Raw genomic sequence first — 17,360 nt, forward strand, 5'->3', positions numbered from 1 at the left:
AATTGAAACCATAAATCAAAATTAAATTTTAACCAGTGATGCAAAAAAATCCAAGTGACGTGACGTGGAATAGTGGTTGTTCCCTACGCCTTTGACCATTCGTTATGAATTCTTTTCACAATTTTATTTCTATTGTAAGCTTATTTTGTTATCCACTTTTGCCTATCGAGGATTTTGTAGACTGATTGCACTCTTTTCACGCTTCTTTACAGCTCAGCTCCGCAACGGCGGGAAGAGGAATGTTTTGTTACCACTGTCCACCGTCGCTTCATCCTGCCGGACCACATCCACCTCGGTTACCGACCTTAGAGTATCCTTTCGCGCCAACACATCCTTGTAAGTACTAGCATTAAGGTTTTTTTTTCGTTAGATCGTCCAGGCCGTTTCGACTTATGCTACCGCTACCAATACACCTTTGAAACTATATAACGTTATTAATTTTTCATCATAAAGAACTCAAGCTTCAAGCAATCTTTTTAAGAAAAACAACTCACGGGTTATGGCAAAGATAATCTAGGACCATATTTCAGCAGTAGGTTTACTTTGCGGCGTAAAATCGTTGCTTCTGATTGACGTAAATCTCCTCCTTGAAAATGATTTTTTCTGGATCATGATTTCAACCTCAGAGACAAAAAGGATTTCCGTTCCTTATGTGCGACAAGGTTTAATAGTGCGTATTCCCTTGTCTCTTCTCTGCTAGTTACCTGCTTCGGTTGGCATAAAATAGAACAAAAATCAATTACAATCAACTTTCCAACCCAACTTCTGTTCTTTTCACTCCCTCATCTTAGAACGTGATCCTTTCAAAACCGAAAGAGTGTATTTATTTAGAAAGTAAAATAAAAATCCATACTCACGAAAACACGGCGTGCTAGTTAGGGAAAGCACAAGGATAACTGAAAAGTATTGGGTTACAGGTCGACTCCAGTGGGAATTATTCCAGTATCAGCGAAGTAGATCGAACGATGGTCGGAATGAAAAAGGGCAAACGCCGGTTTACAATAACAAAGCATTTTGCAGTTGTGATAAGCATCGGGTCGAAAATTTCTTCTAGAATACATACGATTTCCCTGCAGTGAGACTTAAACATGATAATTTCAAATTATTATCATATTACAGTTCTTTATGGCAGCGCGTAATTCAATTCGAGATTTATTCCGGCAATAATCCTCTAATGTTTGTAGGCAAAATTTCGTTGCACTATTTGCAAATTTCCGAATCTCTACCGTATTTAAACCGCATTCCTTTCGCAATGCATATTCCTTGAACTGTTGGTACGTTGATGATGGTACAAAATCAAATTCAAACAATTTTCCATTAACCTCATTACGCATCCCAATTTTCCGAGGCCAAAAGGTGCCACGCTTACCGGAGATGCTGCACAAAGGTACGGCCAGCGTCGACCAGCGACTTCATTTCCCAGTGCATCCATGATGGCATTTCGATAGCACTTTGATTCCATTACTGTCAACTTTTATCCTCTCCCGGTAGCTAGTAGGAGTCAACCTCTCGGCGAGTGGTTGCATCTCAAAAGCAGTACGTGGTGTGGCCGTTGTGTTGAAAGATTTCCCGGACTGATCGATTTCCCGTACTGGCGAGAACGAGCGTCAATCCATCGACTGCGGCCTAATTCGATTTCGCTATTTCTGCCATTAATTGAACGGGAATGACTCGTCCTCCGATGAGTGCTGTTGTGTTTGCCGATGGGAATCCTCATCATGAACATGTGGCGGAGCAATGGAAAGAAACATCTAATAACGAATAATTCGATGACGACTGACATCGAAGCCGAGCGTGTGCAGAATTTTGCACTCAGCGGTGCCAAGGGATAACGACTGGCCTACACAAAACTTTGAAGAAACATCTACCGACTAACCTTCGAGCAGCTGAAGGCGCACCGAACTTGAGATTTTCCCTCGGAATGTATCGATGATTCTATTAGTGATTGTTAATCCAAGCCCCAAGGTGGCTTACGGTCGCGTACGACGCTGGTATGCGGTGAGAATTTCGGTACTAGAAGATTTGCCTTCCCTAATCCGGTTCAAGGTTTCTTTCTGCTTCCTGGCCCCGTACGACCGATGCTTCTAATGGCTCAGCTAAATGACGATAATTCTTTCGAAAACCGACACTTCTCGGGAGTTTTCTGTGCAGCACAAGTGTGCCGTGGTCGTGGTGGTGGTTGCAAAACTTCTCGAATTACCGAAAACTTCGCGCCCGTCCTTAATCTTTGTAGGGGTAACTTCCGACATGCGGCCACGCTGCTAGAAGCTGTGGAGTTGATGCACCGTTCCGTTGCTGAGCTCATGATGATGCGGCTGATGATCCAAATGAGTAAATTGAAATAACGTATAATGTGGAGTGGACAGCGAATGTTTGTGCGTTTCCGTGACTGGTGCACTGCTCAGCACGAGGTCATTCCCGGACGGCTCGTGCGGCTACGTACGTACGATTTTGATAAGAGTCGGTCGGTTCAAATTGAATTATTCGCATTCTGCACTCAAACTCTGCATCACCGAACGACACAGCCGGCGATGGCCGGTGTCATACAGGTCCTCTACCAGCGCATGTGAAACGTGAACTGTGAGCCCAACATTGTCCATCCCTCTGAAGGAAGCAGCTGATGATGAGTTTTAATTAATTTACCCTCTAATCAAATATAGAAGCATAATTTGGCGTAAAAATAGGCTGCACTTTTGGGACTTTCTGGAAACATGTGAACACGGGCGCATGTGTTAGTGAACGAGTATTGCCTTTGGTGTTTGGTGTGCCGACGCAAGGATTCTGTTTGACTGTGAGCAGCTTTGTGACGTTGCAATAGCAGGATGAACTGAAGTCAGGCAAATGCGAACCCCTTGACCATATTCGCCGGGAATAAATTAGCGAGAGAAGTTAATTACTTTGTGTGAGTCGCGATGTAGACTTGGAAAAGACTGCAATCTGATAATTAGCACAAGGACAGTGGATACAATGCAATCGCTGCGCAAGTGTTGATGCATTCTCTTCTCATATGTTGAACACGGTTTGTTGAAAACGTTAAGGCCGTATGTAATTCTTAAAGGCGATTGACTACATTGAAGGTGTGCTTTTTTGTGTATAAACACCTTGCCTTAGTAAATTGCAAGTGATTTTTTTAATAAAATGAAATTACCTCAGGGTACCATCTGGTTCAATGTTTCAATCCATTATGCGAGACTAGACAGAAGAAAAGAGCAATGTTCGGTATCATATGCAAATCTCGATGCTATCGCTTTTACCATAATCACTGCACCGGGATAAATGTCAGCTAGCTTGATGATTATCGTTTGCTTATCGAGTTTCGATCGATGCTACACCATCAAACCGGCAAGATAAATCTGTTTAAAATCAAATAACAAGTGCCAACCCGAACAAAGAACAGAAAAAATAATATCAGTATGTTTCATACCGTGCGAGATAACGATCGATCATCATGGGCTGATGCAAATTGTATCAGACTGGTAAGGCTAACATGGTTAGGGATGCGATGAGAGGCTGCTTGCAGATCCTTTTAAGACTACAAATCTGGGGAGAAGCATCGGTATCGAGGAGGAAACAGTACGCGGGGATGAGGATATTATCGTTTGAATATTTTATTCTAGTCAATTTTGAAGGCTAAGAAATGGTGGAATGATTTTTACGTGATGGAAGATACTTTAAGGCGAAGAAAATACAGCTAGTATCAAAGTTGTAAAATATAAATAGCATTTTATCGTTAACTATCACCTACATTCGGTTGACAGTATTTCAAAAACAAGTAACGTTAGATATATGTAAATATGCAAAGATTTATATTTATGAACTCAACTGTGGCTGTATTTCCACAAGAATTTTCCTCCCCTTTACCAAACCCAAAATCCACCAACTGACGACTGTTTTCAATATCAATTACGTCATTTGCATATTTTAAAATTAGATCAACTTACGTTCGTCCTATTCATCCTTTGCCGGTCGCTTTCCGTTGGGAAAAGTACATTTGTCACTGAAGTGAGGGAAAGAGCCAAACAAACCGATGCTCCTCTCGCTTTCTAAGCGTTGAAATTCCACATGCTCCGTCGTTTGAAGTAGCACAGTTACATCCGTTTCAGGAGGGTGTTATATCGTGGTGCGAATCTTCGTTCTGTTCGCCCGTTCACCAAATTGCCCCGAAACCAAACCGCGACCGGGTCTTCAATTCGCGAACGGCCGACCGAAAATGGGAAAATGGGATCAAAAATCATGTCGTTGTAATTCAATTATGAACCATTCGTAATTTACCAGACCGGTCCGTTTTTGTGCCGCGTCCCCGGCTGGTTGGTTGGTGAAAAGAAAGCCATCAGAGAAGGTTTTCTGATGGGAGCCCGGTACAACCAGGAAAGACATGAAATAACTGGTGCTGGAACCGCTGGATCGTCCGAAAAGTTTGTGTCGGTATGAATTTTTGAGCAGGTAAGTTCCTTTTTTATGACCTCCATCCCAACGGTAGTGACAATGAGAGACCAGCCGAGGCAGCTGGGAAACGGTGATCGGTACCGGCGTTGGGATGGATTAATTTAAAATAACTAAAATTAATCAATTGATGAAGTAACTTCAAACCAACCCCATATTGTAGGCGGTAATACGGCGAGTTATGGAGTGCCATTCCTGTTGCTGCTCGACCCCCCGTTCCGTTTTACGTGCTGGGGGAATTATTTGTGGTTTGCGGATTATCGGTCAATTTCGATCAGTTGCGGATCGAGTGCGGATAAAAACTCGTTACATTTATTTTTGATTGCGCTATTTTGTTATAAAGTGGTTTTTGCACTTCCGTATCCATTCACCTGTCAGCGATCCGGAATCGATGTGCAATCAATTAACGTGGAATTTTTTTGTAGTTGCAGCATTTTTATATTCCACCAGATTGAACATTATCGGTTCACTGGGAGCACTGGTGGGGTTTTTTTTTTCGTCCCATTCATTCATTGTTGGTGAAAATGGAAATTTATACATTTTAATGGTTTTTCAATTGCGGCAAACTGCGGGCCTAGACAAAAGAGCACCCGTTGTATTATTCATGAGCAAAAGTGCAATGTGTATCGTCTGAAAAAAAAACCATCATGCAATAATTTAAGGAAAACAGGATGAAAAAAAGACCCTACGAAAGTGTAAAAATAAGCTGCAGCTCTATACAACCCTATCGCGCTCATTTTGTGGAGAGGATTTGATCGGTTAGGAAATTAAAACTGTACCACAGCTGAGGCTAAATTACTGTTTTAAAATTATTTCCGGCCATCCAACCACGGAAATGAGCCTACCCGTGTGGTGTTGATTTCATCTCGCCGGCGGATACCATTTATCCCGATGGTTTGTTTCAACTGGATTAAAAGTTTTGTTTTTGATATGACCGATTGCAAAAAAGTACTTGAGCTATATTTAGTTCAAGCTGTTATAATGTATTCTAACATATTAGATACTGAGTTTATCAACGAGTTTGAGCATCTTTTTCTAAGCATTTTCTTCCCGAACGCGACCAAGAACTTCTTATAATTCCAGCTTCGACCGTAGTCATTGGAAAAGGAGTCATTGGAAAGGAGTCTTTAGACTATAGAATGACTGCTCAATTTTAATGTCGGAAGTGCACTGCATTCTATGAAGGTATTATATAAAAAAACTTCAAAGTGCAATTATATTTCCAGCCATGGCTGGTTGTAGGACGATTGTGACAATGGGTGTCGGAAAAAACATCGCAATAACCTGACTATTTAATGTAATTTAACTATCCTGTTTTATCGATTGCAGTTCGTTTTGCGTTTATGTGTGAACAATATTCCTCCCTGCAAAGATTTGTCTTCATTAACATCAGACCTGAAAAAAACAAATAATTACAGACAGTGTTTTACCTTAAACATCAACCGATCAACCGCACCAATTGTTCACACCGAATTAGTCTTCTTTCTAACACAAAACAATCGTGTTTATTTTCCACAAGATTAACAAACATCAACTGGAAACAACACGCATTCGACACGGGTTATGTCGCACCAAAGGGCGTTCAAGCACGCTGCAAATGAAGAATCGTGTTTTTTATTCAGCACACCACCGTGCTGCGTGTTTCTGAATGAGTTCGGTTGAGTACTTCTAAACTCTCGTTTAATCCGCTGCCTCGCCACTGCACTGTGAGGTTTCACCCCACAGGACAATCTGTTCGCTTTTGGTTTTGCTGAGCAGTTTGTTTTTTTCTCCTCGGATTTGAATGCAGGACATGTGCCCTTCTGGAACTGTTGGTGATTTCAAGGGAATCTAGAAGAAAGAGAGACATGAAGTTACCCTTCAGTGTGCAACACATTCGTAACGCAAAACCTTCCGTTTGGGGTGGAATACATGAGTGTCACTCTAATTGCCCTCGCGATAGTTTGTTGATGATGATGTTAATGATGAAGAGATATCCAACGGCGAAGGGTGCGTAATGTTTGGTGTTTCATTGTAATGCTACGTCCTTCGTTTTGCTGGTAGGTAATTGTTGCAATCGATGGTTGTTAAATTAACCTTTTTTGGCAAATAAGGTTAGAGATTTGTGATAGGAAACTAATACGATTTTAAGCAGGTTATCTTTCTGATAGTCCATATGTTGTTGTAAAAAGTGTTATGATAGTCTCAGGCATTTAAATATCAGCTTTTAACTTTTTTTTGTCAAAGAAACATGCCCCGTTTTTAAAACCCAAAAAGCATACAATCTCAGTGGAGCTAGATGATGACAAAAAAAAAACAAAACAAAATATAATCAAGCAAATAGCGTCACACATTCCAACCAAATGATGTGTAATTACCGATCAAACCATACGCCAACGGTACGCGACTCGAATGCATGAATCGTTTTGCCTCGTTCGGCACGCGAACGCGACGAAATGCCTTGCGAAAGAAAGTAAATCGTTTTCATCGAACTCATAAAATCATCAGCAAAACCTCACATGGCTTGGTTTCTTTAGCACGTACGTGTATTTTCATCCCGCTCGTCGCAGGAAACCCCTCCGTGAAATGCTCGAATCGAAACGAATTTTGTGGTTCGATAGATTGTTAGTGTAATTCAATTGTTTCGAACCTTTGTGCGCCACAAGTTCGCACCTATGTGCCGCACTTTGTCGGATGCTCTCGGATGGTTTGACTGGTGTGGGAGCCGATGTGGGTCTGGTATTTGTTTTAAAACAAAAAAGAAACAGAAACTACACTCCCTGTTTTCTCGCTTCGTGCGGAATTTACTGTGCCGCAGTCGGTATGTCTGCACACTTCTCTGTCGCTATGTTTGTGACGATTGATGCGGATTGAACCAATCGGATGGTAAAAATGCAATTATTAACTATTGACAGTGCGCTTGTTTTATCAAACATCCGTAATCATCATCAAAAACCATCATCAGGCCCGTAATCATTATGCTTATTAGTGCCCTTCTGGTACTGCATCAATGTGTTGCGTCCGTAAATGGTGATCTCCACCGTGTTTGGGGTTTGGATTTCACAGAACAACTGTGCATTGTTTTGATTTCTGAGAAATCAATTTAACCACAGCAATATTGAGGCGCCAACGACACCATCAATCACAAATTTAAGAGGAATTTTTGGTATGTTTACCATGTGGGGTATGTCAATCAATGTCGCACCGAGTTTCAGACGATTTTCCACAACTTAGATTAAATAGGATAAGTTAAAATGAATTTAAAAAAATGCGAAAGGAAATCATTACAATGATTTTTTTATCCTGCAAAGGTACAAAATGTCCTGCAAGACCAATAACAAATATTGACATGGTCTGATTTGATATCCTTGACGTCATTTACATACATCAAACAGTGAGTATGTCCAGTGGAATATTTTACTCCCTTCCATCAAACCCTTCCGTAGACGTTAATCCAACCGAATGTTTTAATTCTATCAGTCCATCTTATTAACGGCAAAAATTCAATTTCTCCATTTGCCATTGATTTCGTGTCCGAAATTGGGTGCCAATGGCTCTGGACATAAATTGTGCACGCTTCATCGCTGATGACCGTTAATTTCGGCCACGTGCCCTCGCACCAACTAGTCGAATTATCTTGTTCGTGTTGTTGATGAGTATTTTTTGTCGTAATGTTCCTTTCTGTTGAAGCATGCCTAGTACGGAGCAGTGGAAATTGACTTCCATTTCTGGCCCGTACCGATGAGGTTCTCTTAATCGAAAAATTCAGATCTGGATCACCATGAACGGCCGGGTGTACCTGATTTAAACGATCCACAAGGGAAACAGCTTGCTGGCGGAACGGTTTCAGTAATTTGATGTTAATTTTTCATCACGGGAAAAATCGTCATTAATGCGCGCAGGATGTTCCAACAGTACAGCGGTCAGCAGGATCAATCTTTTCCGACAATACAACGGCAAAAAAAACAGCAGCACCACTAGCACACAAACTCGTTCATTCTACCCGTTTGCTTCCAAAAAGAATGGAAAAGAGCAAACAGCAACCGGACGCACAATCTCTGCACATGGATTGGATTCGCGTCCGGTCCGGGACGATTTAACACGAAACCAGGACTGAAAGGGTAGAACAAAAAATCACAGAGCCGCTGGCGAAGCTTCCGATGTTCGAATGAGGCTCGGGGTTTGCGGTTTCGGGCGATTCATAATACGGTAGCAAACGCGTGAGCGGCCGCGAATTTCGGCTTCTAGCTCCGAGAAGGAATATCGTAATGGAAAGATAAAAATTGTGAAAAATTAATTTCCTATTTGCATGAATAAATAATGAAATTAATTATAATTCATATAACTTGCTTTACGCTGATGCTTTGCGGGATTAAAATCCGATCCAATCGGGATCGTGATAATGCTATGGGAATGCGGAAAATTGTAAATGTCTATCGTGCTCGGGAAATTCGAACCAACATTAGGCAGTTAGTTCGACAAACGGTTGCCAGAAATCGAAAAGTCCTCCAAAATAGTTTCGAATAATAGTGGATAGTGGCTAATATAAGGTTATTTGAAACCATGTTTTTTCCACAGATACCAGCTATTCATACCATCCGGCCATTCATGATGAAAGTTTTGTACGGCGCAAGCAAAGGCGCAATCGGACCACATTCACACTTCAGCAGGTATGTGCTACAAAAAGAACGATTACTGTTTAAACAATAAATACCAGTATTCTTAAGTAATCGTTTTTGTATATTTCATAGCTAGAAGAACTGGAAACGGCGTTTGCTCAAACCCACTATCCCGATGTGTTCACGAGAGAGGATCTTGCAATGAAGATCAATCTTACCGAAGCAAGGGTACAGGTAAGCAATTGAGTTCTTTCTTAACCTTCTGCACATAATCGTAGAATCGTCAAATGGCATAACAAAAAACACACAAAAAGGCGTTTAAATTTCATCCCATCAGGTCTTAATAGAATATATAAATTGTAGTGTTCATGTTTGAAATCTAATTTAAGTAAAAGCCTACTCCAGGTCCATGAAACTTGATTGCTAATAGGACTGAAAAGTAAAACCACAAGCACCTAACAAAAAACACATCCACTTGTTAACTGACCCTCTCTAAAGAAAGAAGTCCTCGATCTAAACGCAATTGTCAAAGTTCGTTTGCTACACGGTGCACTTCACTTCACTTCAGCTAAGACGCAAGAACCAATGTTTCTGCGTCGTCATATATACACGCACCCGAAAACGAAGCAAGCTTCTCGCATCCTTTTTGAGTTTCACAAGGGTTTCTTTATCTATTCTCCCTCGTGAGATTGATTGCAAGAGCACAAAAAAACACACACACCAAAGGAATGAAATTACCTCAAATTTGTGGCAGCTTGTTTGGTTAAGTAGAGCTTGTCTCAGCGTTTCCCTCACAAAAACTATCATCATTCGCTTTTTCACCTTCCCAATGCCTAGGTCGCGACCAATTCCTGGCGAAGCTGTCGAGGCACGAACAAATGTTGTGCAATGCGGGCAGTGTTGCATACGTTAGCACCATTCGCACTAGCAAACCGGAACGGAGATCTTCGTCTCGGTAATTCACTTTGTGTGTCTCACCGTCATGTTCATAGCCGTTGACAGGTTGCTCGAAAGGAATGCGTCCACGGAGCAGAAGGAGACAAGAACCATAAACGTATGGTACCGTCGGATGTTATGGGTTTGCATCAGTATTTCCGGTAGCTAGTAGTCGACATTCATCCCACCTTGCGTTTGATAGCCATGTAAAAGTCGAGAGGTAAAAGATCTTCGCAGTCCAAAAGCTGGTTAGTGAGATGGGAAAACATACGTTAAACCCCCAAAGAGGTTTCGCCACCGTCGGTATGATTATGAAACTTGCATACGTCCACGGGAAAAGCATAGATCTACGAATGTGTGAATATGTGAACCAGTACTTGCAGGGAGTATTTTTTGTGGTTGTGTGGTTCTCCTATTTTTTTGTGCATGCCATGTCCCTGTGGTGCGGATTTTGATGACAGGTCTGTACTTGACTCTTATAGGACGGGAAGCTTGTTGAAATTTACAAGCAGTATGGAAAGCTATGGCCTCGGTGTGGGACTTACCGGTAGCACTAGAAGCAATCTGTAGCTGCGAGCTGTAGCATACGAATGGTACGAGCTGGCGAGCACTGACAGGTGGCCTCCTCGTGGGGATGTTGGGCGCTGGACGATTCTGGTAAAATTTAATATTGCCTCGTAAATCCCTTAATCCGATAATGTGATGTCGATGCTGCAAAGGTTAGGTTAGTTTGGTTCACGGTGGTTGTTCTGCTGGTCCAACTTCTCTACGGAAGCTGCGGTTCTTCTCCATTTTGTACTTACGCCACATCGACCCAAACGGTCAACACTGGGCAGGGTTGCGGTACTGCTTGCATCCCAACACGGTACGGTTCTATGCGAAACCTAAACCAAATTAGGTTCCCGCTGGAATGGTTGGATCTGTTTTCTTTTTACTCTATCCTCTCGATCTGTCTCTCTTCATTCGCCCTTGTTTTTCCACCCATGTCGGTTGTCCGTGTGGTGAGATTAAAGTTTAGCTTCTCGCACATATGTGATGAGGTCAACACGATTATAGCGCTCTCCAGGATTGTGGAACCGGATTGTGGTCAGCGTTGTAGATAGACTCCACTTTTACCGCATTAACGAATTGCAATCAGGACAAGGGGGTTCAAGGATGGGGAACGAGATGTTCTCGCGAGTAGTGGTTCTATGAAGTAAAGTGTGTGTAATAGAAGAAAAAAAATGAAAATTCAAGTATATGAAGACATGTAACAATGGAGACATTCATATGGCTATGTCGTTAACAATGGATAAAATACAATTAAAGTTGATTGAAAACTAATTTCAAACAAGTAGTATATTTCCTCTTATTTATCCTCTTGTTTAAACATTCTTAATAAACGAATTTGTGATATAAGATCCTGATAGTAGCACGGACATAGCAGAAGGTTTTATTTTTCAATTATTCAATGATCATTGTTCAATTTTGTTCACGGAAAGTTTCTACCTTCTCACAAATGCCATCTTAAGTACAAAGCATGCAAATATACCTTCTTTCCACATATATACATAATACACAAATTTATGCAACCCTTTCACTATTCAATCAAAGTATTCATGCGAGTGTCGACCCACCGGACAGAATGCAGCAAGGTTTTTGAATTTTTAATCATTCCAAAGGGTCAAACGAAGTGAGCGTGTCCTTTTTTAACTTCGGTGCGCCTCCATACATCTGTCAGGCCACATAAAACTTAACACCTTTGTCGCTGTTGAAGGACGAGAAAAATACATGCAAACCCTTTGCTTCCTGCACGCAATCGTATAGCCGTCCACTTCAGGCACCGTTTCCTTTACGGGCGAGAGCATTTTCATTTACAATTCATTTACGCTGCCATGAGTGAGTTTTCCCTTTTGCTGTTTATTCAATTTTCTTCCAAACGTCGCACAGGTATCCTTTTTTTATTTTTTCCTTTACCTCTTGGGCGCATTTGGACATTTTACCCTTTGTTTCTAGTGAAATACACATGTAAACCCCTTGTGTATTTCTTTTTCTGTTGGTTCCGTCTGTCCCTTTCGTGTCCTTTGATATCCTTCTAGTGGTATCCTTCTCGTGGAACAAGTAGAAAAGGTTTCATCTTGGTTCCGGGCTATTTTCTAGCATAAAGCACTTAAAATATCACTCCTCACAAGGAGCAGTACTCAAACGAAAGCTTCCGCACCGAACCACCTCCAAACGCTGCAGGGATTGTTTTATCCCTACCGGTGTGCGTCGCAAAGTTCACTTCATTTTCTGATTTGCGACAGTGCCTCTGACGAGTATTCGAGGCGATGCTTTCAGTGCCATAGGCAGCCTCTGATGAGAAGTAAACTTTGTGCAAATATAATTAAGCAACAATTGAAGAAACAATGATGGTGGCAGCATAGAACCAGGCGCTGATGCTCCCTAATAGACCTCCAAGGCTTAGAGCGCCGTCGTGACAGTGTGCGAACGCGCGGGCACAAAAGCGTTGAAGTAATTAAAGCTTAAGGTAAACATCAATCAGAGTTTCCGTTGTTTCTGGGCCAACCCACCGGAATGTGCCGGTAAGGTGGCAAGTCATCCTGGGACAAGGGACAACCTTCGAGACGTGTGTGTGTGTATGTACGGTGTTATTCGGTTACTAATCTTAAATTAATCAGCTATGTAGCACCAGCGCTGCAGGAGTACCACTTTCACGGTTCAACAACTTTGCAGAATGTTGCTAATGATGGAAATAATTGATGAAACCAGTTGAATGAGGGATGAAATGAATGGTTTCAGTGAGTTTATTTAGAGAAGGCTTGAGATTTTCTTGTTCGAGTACGTACATACATATTCCAGCGTTTGTCATACGATTAAAATTGAAAATTTGTTTGTTACATTTAGTTAAATTTAAAGGATTTTAGTAATTTTACTCGACAAACAACTTTTTTTAATCAGAAGGAATGGCCGCAAGACATTTCCTTCTTCAAACAGTAACAGGGCACCTTATCCCGGGTGTACTCGGACGAATCGAACACATTTGTACAATATGTAATGTAATAAATTCTACAATATTTCACTAAACAGCTGAAGCTTTCCATAAAAATGATAAAAATTAAGAGTAAAAATTGCTCCTAGAACATAAAAACACCCTTATGATCCCTTGCTTACAACGAACAGCAGACAAATGCCTCTGGAACTCCCAAGGGACTTCCACTTACGTCGGTTTCAAGTTACAAATTGTGCACCGAAAATTAGTTTCAAGGCACGGAAGGCAAACGAAAAAAAAACTGGGCCAATCTTTGACCATAGCTTCACTACCAGCTTCACCTCGTTTACGAGTGTATGTTTCCAGCATAGAATTCTCCTTGCCGTATACAGTCGACACGTGTCCAAGTATTGTCGCAATCCTAATTCGATTACGTTTTGAAACGATTGTATAGGTGGTTGGCAATAAAAATGGAGACTAAACACACGCACACAAGAACTCCTCTTGATGTGAAAACGGTTACGCAATTTATGACGGGTTATCATGAGTATCAGTGTCGCGCCAGGAAGGATCCAATTTCCAAAACCATACCATGGTCGCTTGGTGGGAAAAAGAACCCGGGTGAAATAAATTTCGTATCGGCTTTCTTAAAAAAATCGAAGGAAAAATGTTCACCAATTTGACATAAATGACATTTTGTGCCGGGAATTGGAGAAAAGAAACAGCAATGAAATTTTTATTTGACAGCTACATGTTTTATTGAATAATGCGGCTTAAGCGACAGCATGCGGCGACTATTTAGCGAGGAACCTTTTGAAGATAAGGACTACGGAAACTGACAGCACTTCTATCGTCAAGACAATTATTTTCATTGCATTTCTAACCTTTTCTTTATTTTGTTAAAATGTACTAGAATTGTAAAACTTCCTATATTAAAACAATTGCTTAGTAGGGCATCATGTCATACCTCCGAACTCGACTCGAGTACCCAAATTATGATCTCGTTAGCAACAAAGTGTGACAAAAAATTGGCAAATTGCGCTTCCTTTACGAATTTCCCCATAGCGAAATCAACTCACCCGGAACAATTGAATTATCATCTGCAACATCTTACGCTGTGTTATGAATGTAAGTTGCTTTTCTATCTCTTATTCCGAAACACTCTCGAATAATAGAGTCCACACAGTGCGCGATGCTGTAGCCTCAGCTTAAGGGATAATTATTATGTATTACTCGATTATTATTTTCATTAGCCTCCTTGGTGTGGGATTCATCTGTTCATCTGTTAGGGGACAAACGAACGAACCAGCAACGACTGGTAGGGGATGTTTGACAGTGGGCACCAGAGCTCCGGTTCTTGATTGCTGATTGTAAGTAATAATAGTTATTATTTTCGATTAAGCCCGGTAATGCCCGAAACTGTCGACACCATCGACAAATTGGCTCGAAGTACTTCAAATCTGCCACGGTAGGGTGGTTGCGAACATTCGTTTACAAAACCCCGGTACGAGCGATGTAGAGAGCAAACACAATACAGCGAGTGTGCGTAACACCATCCTTGCAGCCCGTACAATAGGATTATCGTTTTGATGATTCTGGACGACGACATTCGAGGGGCTACCATTACCGGATCTCGTGCGAAGGGTGCATCCTTCAGTGTGAGGATATTCGTGGTCACTGTGTAGATCGCCGACGGGTAGTAGACAGACGCACAAAAAAAGGGTTCACAACGGGAAAACTGCACATGTGTGATGTCATGATCTTGCATCCCTCGGGTTTGCCTTGAGCATTGATGGGTTTCGATGTCGAAGCCGCTCTCGTTCGTGGTTAGCTGATGAACTGAACAGGTTGAGAACATTACCACTAGGAGGGTTTTTGGGTGGGTCACGCCATCGGTCGCTGCTTTTCAAAAAAGGGGTTGGAATCCACATAATCTGTTTATACACCTATTACAGCTTGGTGCTACCGTAAGCCCACTTCTCAAAAGACACAAGCGGGACCCTTTCGCTGTGATGTTAGACTTCCGCGAGGAGTCACAGTACATTTTTTTCTTGTGTTCTAATATTTTTCAAGTACCTTGCGCTGTTAAAAAACACTCCCTTCTTTTACTGGTGATTTGTGCATTGACTCATGGGTTTTGGATGTTTAGGTTCTGCTAGTCAACCGTTTCGATTTGCATTGATGGGCTTTTGGGTTGGTTTTGTGGTTTCAGGCAAAAAGTATGTTTCCATAAGCTGACAAGTATTCCACTGGGGGAAAAATATCTTTGTGCTACGTTTGTGAAATAAAAATATCTGTCTTGTAAGCTAAAATACTATAGAACACTATGAAAATGAAAAAAAAATTTGTACAATGAATAAACAAATACGATAAGTAATATAAAGGACATTTCCGATGGCTAAGTATAAAATTATACCATTTTAGTAGAATGAAACATTTAAATCGTGTTTACTTTTACACATTATTAGAAATTCCTTTCGTCATTTCACCTTGTTGTTATAATTCATCATTGCTTTGAAGCCTGATCAATCAACTGATTGGGGGTTCTAAAACTTTCTCCGATTTTATGATAACAGTTGCATTCTGTTGCAGTTACAATGGTACAGAGCTTTTCAAACCCAAATTTATGCTGTAGCATTACAGGATCAACCCAACAAAAAAACAAAAAACCCCACCCACAACCAGATAGAAACCGAACGGTCCGAAACGGCGTAAGGATAGGGCGAATTCAGCGCACCAAAATGTGCAATCCAGCCTGAAGAATTAGTTGGATCAAGTGCATTATTGCGACCTTTGATCCTTTGTGTGGTGGTTTCTTTTTTTGTTGCAGGTTTTTCCTTCTATTCTTTTCCATTTGCTATCCCTTCTAACCAGCATGGAAACTACCCGCTTCGTTGCGCTGCGGATTACCGGCTCGTTAAGGGACTCGTTGATGGGTGATTGAATTAGACACTATTTATTATCGTTTGTCGATGGGATTGCTTTTTGGGTTTTCCTCCCATTCGCAGTGAGATGAAAATCCAAAAATCCACTTCAACAAAATTCCAGCAATGGAAACAGATAGAGATGCTGGGAAGAGAAAAACTAAGAGAAAACCCCCTAAAAACAAAATACTTCCCATTCAGAATACCTCTGAATGCAAAAAAAGAGACACCAAAATCCACTTGCAAATTGTTATTGATGATTCGTGCCAAAGGCTAAACGAATCCGCACACCCGAAAATCCCTTGTTTGATTATTGAGTGGCGTTATGCCGACCGAACATTTACCTCCGGAACCTCGTGAATCGTCCCGACGACCATCAGGCTAATCCTCGGATGAGGAAGATTAATTTTTCATGGGCGAAAATAATGCGAAATTAAGTTGAAAGAAATGTAATATCTTGCTGGAGCCTGGTACTATGGTTGATCAAATTTTTCGTTATGCAAATCCATATCGCCCCAACTCCTTCAATGCGCCCTTCGTACCATCCGTTAGAGTAGATGGAAATTGAAATTTCCACCCCGAGAAATGCCCCGGAAACGTTACTACAATTAATGTTGCAACACAATTAACAGGCGTGGCGGAACAAGGCATCGAGAAATTGAATTCTTAATTATAATTTCGCCAGAGTTGCGCAAACAGATTGAGTAGATCTCGCGGGCGGCACTCGAAGAATGGTACGAAGAATGGAAAAACCGTACCGTGGGTTTCGTAATGAAATCGTTTCACGTTTCTGGGGAATAATAATCTTCTTCGCAAACGAAATGGAAGCTACCCGTTCCGTTGGCGTGTATGTGTGCTTGAGTGTGGCGAAATTTAGCTCACTTGGCTTGTCTACTGAACCGTATAGCGAGGCGTGGTAACTCTAGGACGGTGATGATGGTGTGGTGTTGGTTGGATGATAAGTTTTCCACAGCAAACCGACCCAACCCGGGTTGTCTGTTGTCTAATAAAAGGCATGGTATAAGCGAAAATTCATAACTACATTAATCCTATCCCTTTTGGAAAAGGAATGCGAAATTATTATGATTGTACAAATTAAGACCTCAAGGGGATTTGTGGCAATGCGATTCATTTGAATCATTACATTCCAAATTGCGAGGAGTGTTTGAGTATTGGAAGGATTTTTATTGAGGCGTTAGTTAAATTTTTCTTACGCTACTGTTAACTACTAAGTCTTACAAATGATTCACTAAAACTTGGAAACTGAAATTCTTAATCAGCGTGATGCTACAAAAGACTATATTCGGTTATATAGATATGGAATTATATTAGCTAATGCTATACATAATTAAACAGCAATTTCAACACTATTTAAAAATAGTGGTAAAACTTAAACTAGTAATTCAATGGGTTTTTTAAAATTCGAAATGCACTAAAATTCACCCAACACTGCTTGATAAATGGCATACAAAGTGGATCTTGACACAC

General features: G+C 41.2%; 1 protein-coding gene across 1 annotated transcript in view; it reads left to right on the forward strand.

Annotated features, from left to right (window-relative positions):
- Nucleotides 1-239: 239 nt before the first annotated feature.
- LOC128715465 (diencephalon/mesencephalon homeobox protein 1-like) overlaps nt 240-17,360 on the forward strand; it is a 39,312-nt gene continuing 22,191 nt past the window's right edge. The window contains exons 1-3 of the mRNA XM_053810368.1: nt 240-336; nt 9,001-9,092; nt 9,174-9,275. Of these exons, the coding sequence (XP_053666343.1) occupies nt 240-336; nt 9,001-9,092; nt 9,174-9,275 (291 nt within the window). The remainder of the gene's footprint in view (nt 337-9,000; nt 9,093-9,173; nt 9,276-17,360) is intronic.

This window comes from Anopheles marshallii, chromosome 3 (genome assembly GCF_943734725.1).
Source record: "Anopheles marshallii chromosome 3, idAnoMarsDA_429_01, whole genome shotgun sequence".
NCBI classification, from domain to species: domain Eukaryota; kingdom Metazoa; phylum Arthropoda; class Insecta; order Diptera; family Culicidae; genus Anopheles; species Anopheles marshallii.